This window comes from Helianthus annuus, chromosome 8 (genome assembly GCF_002127325.2).
Source record: "Helianthus annuus cultivar XRQ/B chromosome 8, HanXRQr2.0-SUNRISE, whole genome shotgun sequence".
Classification (NCBI taxonomy): domain Eukaryota; kingdom Viridiplantae; phylum Streptophyta; class Magnoliopsida; order Asterales; family Asteraceae; genus Helianthus; species Helianthus annuus.
In genome coordinates, this window is record NC_035440.2 from 101008065 (window position 1) to 101019976 (window position 11912).

At 36.5% G+C, this 11912-nt stretch overlaps 1 protein-coding gene across 1 annotated transcript; it reads right to left on the minus strand.

Annotated features, from left to right (window-relative positions):
- Nucleotides 1-5269: 5269 nt before the first annotated feature.
- Nucleotides 5270-11710, minus strand: LOC110873513 (2-oxoisovalerate dehydrogenase subunit alpha 2, mitochondrial). The gene is made up of 9 exons (XM_022122450.2): nucleotides 11306-11710; nucleotides 9116-9253; nucleotides 8810-8988; nucleotides 7678-7839; nucleotides 7314-7413; nucleotides 6979-7090; nucleotides 6404-6543; nucleotides 6100-6285; nucleotides 5270-5541 (listed from the first exon to the last, which is right to left on the minus strand). Exons 1-9 carry the CDS (start codon nucleotides 11582-11584, stop codon nucleotides 5374-5376), a joined length of 1464 nt encoding a protein of 487 aa, XP_021978142.1. The 5' UTR covers nucleotides 11585-11710; the 3' UTR covers nucleotides 5270-5373.
- Between the last annotated feature and the right edge of the window lie 202 nt (nucleotides 11711-11912).

Sequence of the window (11912 nt, forward strand, 5' to 3'; positions counted from 1 at the left end):
TTGACTTACGACTCTAAACAAGCACTAAACTAAAAGTGACGAGCTAAGCATGTTAAAACATGCCTAACTAAGTTAGAAAATGGGTTTTGATATCAAAACAAAGTGTTTTGATACCACGAGTAGTTTGGTTGCAAAATACGCTTAAATGCGCATTTTGACCGAAACTACGCCTCGTCACTACGCCTAGTCAACGTGGTAATCAGTAGGTATAGTTACTAAGGACTATAACCATCGTGATTACGCTCACGTTGCGAAGTTCAAACGAACTTCTCGTTGACCAACTCGTGGTCAAAGCTGAAAGTCAAACAAAGTTTGACTTTCGAGCTAGGAAAGCAATAAAAGAATGAAAGAGGACTTACAAAGGGTCCAAAGAGATTTGGTTCCAAGTATTCTCAGGTAGGAAGTGAATAATCACAATCACTTAGAGAAATCTCAGACCAAATGCAAGGAGAATGGAATGAAAGCATGGCCTATATATAGTTTTCATAAAACCGTTAAGATCATTTCTTGGAGAGGAGGGAATGATCTAGGCCATACACTTGTTATAGACTGATTGTGGAACTTGGAGAACACACAAACCAGCCCATAGCATGAAAAACTAGAGATCAAAACCATCAAAATCGAGCTGAATGACCAGATTCAATGTTTCTGTCTAATAGGCTCACGCGCCCCGCGTAAGAATATGGCTTGGGTTTACGCGGGCCGCCTGGCCAACTTTGGCAGATTGACAATTTCAGTCCCTGCAGCTTAGAAACTTGCATTTTGGCCTATTTTTGACACGTTTAAACCCCGTTAACCTCATTTCAAGGCTCTAATATGAAGTTAAAGTATTGGGAACTCAAAACATGCTCAAAAATATCTCGGATGTTGGTTCGTTTGGTCGTACGGTTGCGTTGTTCGGTTAATTACGACGGAAGTCGTAACGAACACAAAAACGATCCAAATTGAGCGACGAATGGAATTTTATCATGCCAATCACTAAAATATAATATTTTAATGATTACATAAATTTTTGGATGTCCGGATATATTCAGAACATAAGATATGCGCGAAATGCAAACTTGTGCACTTTTTGACGCTTTTAGTCCCTGAATGACCAATAAGTTTATTTTTGCACACCAAACACCTCAAAGCCTATTTCTAAGCTATGTAAAGGATATTTAGGGCATGTTTAACTTATGATAAAGTTCCGGAATGTTCGTTACAGTATGAATCGGCATACTTTCGCAGTTTGTTGAAATTAGTCCCTGTAAGCGAATAAACTTGATTTCGACACACCAAACCTTCCAAAACTTATTTCTAAGTTATGTAAAGGTTATTTAAGGTATGTTAAGCCTATGTCACTATTCCGGAGTGTTTGTCGCGCTAAACTGATTACGTTTATGCATCAGTTCGCGTATAACTTTCCAGAAAGCGATTTAGAGCTTGAAATCGAACGAGAATTGATATGTGCAAATGATACACATATTTATACAAATCCCAAGTATGAAATACAATATTTCATTGATTTGGTATTTGTTTGATGGCCGTGGAGGCACAGATGTCACAATGTAGACATATTTTTGAAATGGAAGTAGCTTGGGTACGGATTATATTCTAACAGAGCGTTTTCATATCTCATATATCTTGTTTAGATATTATATTAATTATTTAAAGGATTACTATAAATTCTATGTATGTTATATCTGCAAAAATGGACGGTGCACAAAATAAGATGTCTCCATCATTTACGTTCGAGAGTGATTATACGTGAACGTTATAGTTACGTGTTTATAGAAGACATATTTTGCATATATCTTAAAAGTTAGATGTTTATGTTTGTCGATTACAAATAAATTGTTTGTTTGTTTGTGTTCTGGTGTATTTTTGTATGTGTTTTCACGTATTCGTGTGTATGTGTTACCAACTTACATGCACGTTTTTGCACAGAATAATGTATTTTTAACGGCTTACTCACACACCCTCTTAACCTACTTCTAAATCTACAACTTATGTTCATCACGGGACTTGAAACCTCACGTGTCTGAAGAGGGATACATTTTAAAACACCTAGTACCACTAAGTCAAATGTCTTCTCATACATACTCATTTTTATGTGTTCACGCGTGTATACGCTCACACCTTCTTGCATATATGTTTTCATTTGTAGATATTTTTTATGATGTATAGCAAACATATTTTTTAAAAGAAACATAATTCGAAAACTTGGTTAACTACTTATTTTAAAATATTTACATTCAACAACCTAATTGATGTGCACTTTACCTTGTTATATTATAACAAAGTTTAATTGTTAATGATCCTAGTTTACATAATTATGAAATTTGTCAGAAATAATGTGTTGTACACCCATGCTCCACCACCACTTTAATCAATATTTTATACTCGTACACGATCACGTATAGTCATTAATCATGGAAACCTTTGTTGTGTAGTAGAATGAATCTCGTCCTCATTCTGTCTAGATGCATCTAAGACCTCATGGATATATAAGATATATGTGATAATGTGATGTACTCAAAATTCACCATAAAGGTAAAAGCAAGTAGAGTTCCTTTTTATCTATAGCTACTTTCATGTTTAATGGTACAAAATCTCTCTCCCTCTCTCTCTCTCTCTCTCTTTTATGATTCAACTCACAAAAACTACGTATTAGGGGAGGGGGTGGTTTACTAGTGATAGATTCTATCACTCTCACTATCCAATCAAATCATGCCATGTCATCACCCAATATTCTATCACTAGTGATAGAAATGTAGGCGGGGTGGTATCACTAGTGATAGAAAAACTACTTAAAAATAGGTTACAAAAGTTGAGGGACCTGAATTGTACTTTTCATTAAACTTTGTATTCATTCAATTGCTAAAGACAAAAGAATCTAAATAAGGACAAAAGAATCTGAATGCACTTTGTATTAATTCATCAAACTTTCACGCGTTATACCTTTAACGCGTTACAAAAATAACGAGTTATAAGGTGGGCGGCGGCGGTGTTACGTGGTAGTTTAACGCGTGATGGGGTGGTATCACGGACCACCCCGCCTGCTCTTAATATTATTAATAGCTTTAAAAGTATAAGAGGCTGTTTGGTACCTCTTAACGAAGCTCCTAATGGTTCAGACCTATCTATTACTGGTTCAACATTTAGTTATTCGGACTGTTTGTTTCGTGAGCACATGGGCGTAGCATAGTGGGGGCAGAAGGGGCAACCAACCCCCCGAACTTTTCGCTCAGTATTGGAGAGTGTGTATTTTTCGTATAGAAATATTTGGGTATATACGTTTTCGACCCCCCGATCGGAAATCTCAAACTTCGCCACTGCGTGAGCAGATGTCTAAATGGTTCAGACATTTGCTTCTGAATGGTTAAGCATTATACTTAGTCTGAATGATTAAGACCTCTAATCTGAATTGGTCAGACATTTGCCTCTGAACGGTTAAGCATTATACTGCTCTTAATGGTTTAGACCTCTTACTGGTTCAGCACTTAATGGTTCAGACCACTTACTAGTTCATCACTTAATGGTTTAGACCTCTTACTGGTTCAACACTTAATGGTTCAGACCATTTACTGGTTCAACACTTAACTATTCGGAAGTTGTCAAACAGCCCCTAAGTTGTCAAAATAATAGATTAGACCTCAAAGAGATTAAATCAAAAGTAAGTTTGTATACTAGTTTTATCACAATCTCTTCACTACCTCACTCTATTATAGATTGAGACGTTGTGATTAGAGGGGGCAATCTTGACCCAAAGCCTTTCAACTGGGTCAATTTGGGTTACTTTTAAAATTATATGGTTGGTTTGGGTAAGATATTTTAACTAAATGAGTCACAATGGGTCACTTGAAATTCCATCTTGTTATTTTCGGGTCAAAGCGGGTCGACAACATTAAAGAAATGGGTCGATGTGGGTTAATGTCTTACAGAAACGGGGCAGGTTTCGGGTCGGGACGAGTTTTGTACCGTTTCGACCCGTACCGTTTCGACACGAACCGTTTCGACGCGTACCGTTTCGAGGCGAACCGTTTCGAATTGAACCATTTCGACCCGTACCGTTTCGACCCGTACCATTTCGACCAGTACCATTTCGACCAGTACCGTTTCGAATCGAACTGTTTCGACGCGAACCGTTTCGACCAGTACCGTTTCGAATCGAACCATTTCGACCCGTACCGTTTCGAATCGAACCGTTTCGAATCGAACCGTTTCGTCGCGAACCGTTTCGACGCGAACCGTTTCGACCCGTACCGTTTCGACCAGTACCGTTTCGACATGTACCGTTTCGACGCGAAACGTTTCGAGCGTACCGTTTCGACGCGAATCGTTTCGACCTGTACCGTTTCGACCAGTACCGTTTCGAATCGAACCGTTTCGACGCGAACCGTTTCGACGCGTACCGTTTCGACACGAACCATTTCGACCCAAACAATTATGTTTTGCATATACATACATACACACACAGGATGCAATGCAACTGTACGCTTTCGTTTTCACCTTCTCTCAATTCATAATACAGAAACAAACACACTTAAGACATATGTCTGTATCTATAAAGAATCATATGTAATAATAAATGCAAAACTTGGTATTGTAATTGTAAATCGAGAACTATCAGATGACTATAACATTTGGTATTTTGCACTTGAATAAATGCAAAACATAATTGTTGTGTTGTAAAAAAATAACATTTTTTTAACCGACCCGACCCGAAACCCGTTTTGACCCGAACCCGTTCCGACCCAAACCCGTTCAACCCGAGCCCGTTCCGACCCGAACCCGTTTTGACCCGAACCAAAACAACCCTTTTTTTAATTGACCTGTTTTGACCCGAACCCGTTTCGACCCGAACCCGTTTTGACCCATGACCCGACCCGACCCGTTTGCCAGGTCTTGTGATCTCATCGTACCACCACGATTGGTAATACCCAACTCTTGCCACCATGGTGTACACGAGGTTAGCTACAAAGGTAGTGATGGGCATGGGGAACATAGTACATTAGTACCAATACATATATCTCATGAACATACGATAATGAGTAGGAATCCAATAAATTTAGTGGGCCTGAGTATTTTACAATTTTTCGTGGGCTTGAACCATTTTAGTGAAGCAATATTTGGCCCTGTGAGAGAAAGGAAACAAGAGCAAGACAAGTTTTATTGTATACAATATTATCTTTGTATAACAAAATCATATGATTGTCAATTAAACCAGTAACACACTCAACATTTACTTGTTTCTAGATTTCAAGAAACAATCTAAACTGTTTATAGATTTAAAATGAAGGTTGCACATGATCAAGCTAACAGAAAAGTATTTTCATACTTCTCCATTCCAATAAAGGTAGCAAATTTGCATTGACAAATTCAAAGATTTCATAGTGGCATGTCCTTGGGGAAATCTTTTGGGTGCCTTTGTATTGTTTCTCTAACCAATGTTTCTTGCTCCATTAAATTTGATGGTAAATCATCATACACATCTGTGAACATGTCTCTAAGAAGTGGCATTTCTTCTTTTTCGGCTTCATCAATCGCATGTTTAACCTGTAAATATATAGTAATTGTCTCAATATACTAACTTTCGGTTATAGAACATGCAAACATTTGTTATATGCAATAAATCAAACTAGCATTATTGATAGGATGGTAATAACTAATAAGACAAGTAATTGGTATTCCCAGTCCCATCCCATACCTGTTGGATATCGGGTATGCCCTTTAGTTGTAAAATTACACATAGGGATTTCCATATTCATTTCTTGCTATTTCGATTCTAATATAACTTTATTACACAAGGAAGCTAGAAATATAAAAATTAAAAGCTAGTATTCTATCACTCAAGGACAAAGTGAAATAAAAATAATAAGAAAACGTATACGAGTATGCCAGTATGGTTTGGGTAAGCATGTATGTGTGTTTCTGGTAATTTTGTTGGGTATCACATAATACCATACGCGTCCCAAACCCGCAAATTTTTTTTAAAACTAATCACATAGCCGAATACCCGTCTCACTACCCGTCCCTAAATTTTGGGTTTTGGATTTGTCTGCGGGTTTAGGGTTTGTTTTCCATCCCTAGTTATTGAAAACGGTAAATATTTACCTGTTTCATTGTATGAATACGGAGTTCAGATTCTTCTTTATCACTCCACCAACCTTTTCTCTCGACCCAGTTTCTTAATCTTGTTATAGGAGAATGCACTGTGTTCCAGTATTCGATAACATCCTTCGACCGATACTTTGTTGAATCGTCGGATGTAGAGTGGTGACTTACTCTATATGTCATGGCCTTGTGTTTCACCATCACAAAGTATAAAGGATAAAAAAACCAAACACTTCACTTTAGGAAAAAAATACATAAATTGAAGAGCACATATGATTTATTTAACTTGGTATTTATGATCAACCTCGATAAGTATTGGGCGTTGTTCGTTGATAGCCGTCTCACGAGCACTACGAACAACATTATAAACTGCTAGAGCATCATTGCCATCTACCCTTATACTTGGAATTCCGTAGGCTTGGCCTTTAACAACAACTCCATCGCCTGCCCATATGCAAGCCATTTCAATCAAATAGGGAAGGTTATGTTCACTATAATCTTTGTGACACACTAAAAGTGTCATTGTATTAAAAGACCTATACATACACTTATAAGGTGTGAGGATAGGGTTGGACAATCTATTACAGAAGTTTCGTGACATAAATTGTTTTCTAAAAGTGCTAGTAAAAGGTTACATAGGTACCAATAACTACTACATCAGTCATCAGCGAAGAAAACTGTCGCAAAGCCTAGTTTGCAACGTTTTTTTGTCGAGACAAAAGGCTCCATCTCTAAAAAAAATTCAATGGTTTTTGTGAAGGTAATAAATCAGCAACATTGTCACTAGATATGTATATGTAAGAGACCTTTTTTTTTTCTTTTTAGTGATTGATGAATATTTTTGGAATACAAAATGGATAATCTTGAGTGAAAACTTACTTCGAAATTGCTCGGTGACCTGAGTACTAATAGCCCATCCATTGTTACGACATATGAATACAACCGGAGCATCCATAACCGCAGCAAAATTTAAAGCAGCATGAAAATCTCCCTTCACAAATTAAACAACACGGACCATCAAAAAAAATTAACATCACATACAATTCTTATAACTAACGAAGTATAGGACCGTCAAAAAAAGTAACATCACATACAATTCTATAAAACTAACGAAGTATAAAGTGGCCTAGTTGTATAGTGTTTGCCCCCATACAAAAGTTGTGTGGATAAAAAAACTGATGTCAAAAACTATTGAAGTATAAAGATTCATATACCTCACTCGTAGTACCATCTCCGAAAAATGCCACTACACACGCATCCTTTTTATCCATTTTTAGCGAATAAGCCATACCAACTGCTTGAGGGAGTTGTGTGCTAGGATAAAAAGAAAAGAATAACAATGACTTATTATAGGATACAAGTATCATATCATGCAACTTGTTGCATAACATGATAAATAACATGTTGCATAAAATGCTAAAAAGAACTCTTATGATATGGTTGTTAGTACACATGTTGTATCATTTGATCAAAAAAGGCTACATTGAGTTTATAGTAGCAAAGTGTATGTATGTTGTGTTTCTTTGAATTTTGTCTTCTATAATAATCCAGTAAAACAATGATGATATAGTGACATACGCCAATGGTGATGAAATTGTAATATAATTGAGCTTCTTCGATCCATAATGAATTGGCATTTGCCTGCCTTTTCCATGGCCAATGTTGTTTCCGAAGCATTGGTTTGCAAATTCTTGCATGGTAAAACCGCGCCACAATAAAACTCCTGGCTCTCTATACTGCAGTATATATTCAAGGAGGTCAATATGATCAAACCATGAGCTCTAATTTAAAACTATTACTAACGAATACATATCACAATCAGTGGCAAACCCAAGAATTTTTATTGGGGTTGGGTTTTTTTTGGTGCGTTGATATCTATTAACTCAACGTGTGAATCTTTAGTTCAGGTGGAGTCACATAAATAATAAATGACAGTTTGACGTTGCAACCGGTAAAACTAAAAGTTGCAATGAGGTTTTTGAGGTAATCTTGATCATTAAAAGGGAAAACACTGTTCAATAACCATTCAAATGCCGCATGCATAGCTTGAGATCTTTTCTAAGTACAAAAATGCCACATGCATAGCTTGAGATCTTTTCTAGGTACAAAAATTCCGGGTCTGTCAAGAAACTAGGATATACTTACATATAAAAAAATATGCGAGGTCAGTTGACCCCGCACCTTATATACCAGGTCCATCCATGTTTACAATCGCTTTGAAATGTCGAGTTTAATTTCTTTTCGGCAAATGCTACTTAATATCCCAAGTTATATTATTGCTCCACCTAGGCCATTTAAACTTTTTTTGAAGGGTTCCTACGACTTATGTTTCAATTTCTTTTAATCTAGTGAAATATTTCTATTAAAAGTTGACTTGCAAACTATAAAACCAATTACACATAATGTGACACTTGTGGTTACAATTATGTAACATAGATGATGTGACTTCACAATTGTATAAAAATGATGATAGAGTGTCCCAATCATATACAATTGATAGTGTCTATGTTGTCATGGTTATACTATTTTAACAAATGATGCACCACTTCAACATATGTAACAGTTTAGTACAAATTAATTGGATGTCAAAGCTAAAACATAGTGGTTAAACCTCTTTTAAAGTTTTGGTGACACGTGGAATAATAATGAAACGTGATTACTATTTAATGATACTTTTCTATTTTTTCGTCAAAAGTTGAGTCGAAACTGTGCTAATACTATATCGTCGAAGCTAAGTGCAGCCGCTGATGCTAAGTTGATAGCTTCCTCACCAAATGATGTTAAATAGAATGATAATCTTCCTTGCCTTTGCGCCTCGTAAAAGAATTTATCCATTGTATTAAGCGTAACCATGCCGCTATACACTCTCAATGCAAGTTCTTTACTCATCTAGTGATGGGTATAGCACATGACAACAAACGAACAATGTAAACTCAAGTAAAGAATGCTAAAAGAATTAACATAAATAAACACGCGAGAACCATAACGAGTAAATTGATCATAAAAATATCCCTACATATTCCAACATGTCCGATGAAATCGGGTAGCCATCCTCATCAAGAACTCGGTAACATTTCACCCTCTCCTCAGACGAACCAGGAAGAAATTTCATGTCAATTGTATACGCAATCTTGCCACCCGGAAGATCCATATTCTAGCCTCCAACAAAATCAATTGTAATTGGAATAAATTATAAATTATGAAACATATGTAAAGGCAATTTGCCATTTAAAGTGTGAAACTTGAGCTAGGAGTCTATTTGTTCACGAGTCTGAGCCGAGTTGAGCTGTGCTAAGCTAGGGCCAGCTCGAGCATGGCTTGGCTGGAAATACTAAACGATCTGACAAGCCAAGCCATAACCTAGCTAACGATACTGGCTTGGACTTAGCTCGAATTTTAAATTAGTCAACTCGGCTCGCATCTAAAGTGTGGATGAATTACTTCAATTTTCATGTATTTTGCTCGCCTCTAAAGTGTGGATGAATTACTTCAATTTTCATGTATTTTAAGTGTAAATTTTAGCTAGATCTCAAATTTTTTAATCTAAAAGTGTGAACGTTTCTCTCAACTTTATGCACTATAGCAAAAATTGCATTTAAAGTTTCTACATGTTTGTGGAGATTTTATCAATTATACTAACTTATAATATTAAAAGCGTTATATAAATTTACAACTTTTACTCATTTACAAAAAAAAAGTATGAATATATAGCAGATGATCTGTCACTTTCTTGTAGTGACTTCATTGACTATGTGAACACAATACATATTTTAAACGTTTTCACAAACTAGTATTGGTTTCAAACATGATATATAATGATGTAAAGTGAAAATAACAAAATGGGCAAAAGAGGAACTGCCTTCCAAACAAGATAAGAACATAAACATAAAAAGTTCAACCAACATTTAACTCGATGAAATTGAGGTTTTGATGTTAGGTTTGAAGCGGAACCAAACACACAAACGTGCACACAATAAATAACGCGATAGACATAATAATAAAGACGGCACAAGAATTTTACGTGGTTCGGTCTTAGTGGGTACCTACGTCGACGGGCTGCAACTAGGTTGTTTCATTAAGCACAGAACAACAACGATTACAATACAAAACTGACTATCTATAGAGAGCAATTGGGGTTTTAGGCTTGGGGAACATGATACCCAAAGCGGGCCTCGTGAATACACAATTAGAACAAGCCCAATAACAAGGACTTCAAACCCAACAATTGCATTAGTGTTCTTCCCAAAGTGTTGTTACACGCTAAGGCTATAGGGTGTGAGGGGCATGGTTGGGTCATCAATCGCCACTTAGGACCATTAATGGATTGCTACATCACCCCCTTGTCTCATCCACCATGATTCCCATGGATTAAACAATGGCAACCATGGGCCTCATTTCCTTATTCAATATTTCTTTTCCTTTTCAAAAAAATAAATTAAAATAAGATAATAGTGGTTTTAGTCATGACCACACCCTTAGGTTTGTGGTTTTGGATGATAGATTAAAAGCAGATGACATGACGCTGATGTGGAAGGATCATGACCACACCCTATAGCCTAAGACCATGTGTAATGGGCTAACACTCCAATGATATGATATGGAAAGTTACCCATGTGGCATGAAAGGGCCAGGGGGTTCCATGAACCGGCAAAGGGGAGTGAGGGAGGGAAGACTAGTGGGTCCATGAACTCAACCAACCACATGCTTTGTTTCTTCTTCTTGTTATTTTTTTTCTTTTTTTTTTTTAATTCTATTAGATTTATATAATATTTTAAAGGGCAGTGAGTAGATAAAACTTGTGAAACCATAATGTAAAAAAAGTGAAAAAAAGTGAGAGAGAGCTCATGGCTGCGTGTATGGGCCGTAGATCTACGAAGGAGGCAAGGTAACCCAGGCTACCGCAACTTTGTTGGTGAACTGTAAAATTAGTGCATTTTTTTTTGTTCTTTGTTTTATGTATAAAATACCCATAAGGAAATATTAGTATACCTCTAGGTCTAATTTTTATTTTGGTATACTCATGGATTTTTCTTTTAGATTTGCGAGCAATCAAAACGGATTAAACCATTACAGATAGCCTAATCCCGTTCCATTTTCCCAACGAGTTGCTTGACCAAATTGCCAAAAGATATGATTTCAAAGATGATGCAAGTGCATATGCATGATCTAAACAACAAAAGAATAATAACGTAGGTATTACATTTACCTTTGTTTTCCCAAAAGTAGAATCATCATTATCATCTTCTTGGGATAATATCTGTTCACCTGCTGCATGCATGGATTTGTAATGGCGAGTACCCAAAAACGAATATTGGAATGAAGAAGTCCTTTTTCCATTAATAGAATCACTGAGGAGAGTGGGAGATGAAGATGAGGAAGCAATAGTTGTTTGATAATTAGGGAATAATGGTAGAGGATAACTGCTTATGATTTTCTTCATTAAGTTACCACCACCTCTTCTTGTACTTGTTAACCATAGTGCCATGTTGTTACTGATCTTCCAGTATGGGAGAGAGAGAGGAATATAGAAGAGAGAGAGATAGATGATGGCAGTAGCTAAACGATGAAGGGTATTGAAAAGGTAAAACCATGCATTGCAAAGAGAGACAAGTGGCCTTGACTTCATATGGTGATGAAGCGGTGGCTGATGGCATATATATATAGACTTTCTAGTAGCACTAGAAACAGAATTTAGAAGATTTTTACAACTTTTATTTTATGCATTTAGTTATTTAGATTTTTGAACGGTGAACGAATCTTTTAAATGGGTTATTGGCGAAATTTACTATATCGGGATACACTCGTCTCCGAAC

What these genes read in the sequence shown, in the direction of transcription:
- LOC110873513 (XM_022122450.2), bottom strand. Translation starts at nt 11,584, where the DNA reads ATGGCACTATGGTTAACAAGTACAAGAAGAGGTGGTGGTAACTTAATG. An exon ending in GAGATGGTACTACGAGTGAG is followed by an intron (nt 7,091 to 7,313) that starts GTATATGAATCT and finishes TAATTTGTGAAG; the next exon opens with GGAGATTTTCATGCTGCTTT. An exon ending in GGTCACCGAGCAATTTCGAA is followed by an intron (nt 6,544 to 6,978) that starts GTAAGTTTTCAC and finishes GCATATGGGCAG; the next exon opens with GCGATGGAGTTGTTGTTAAA.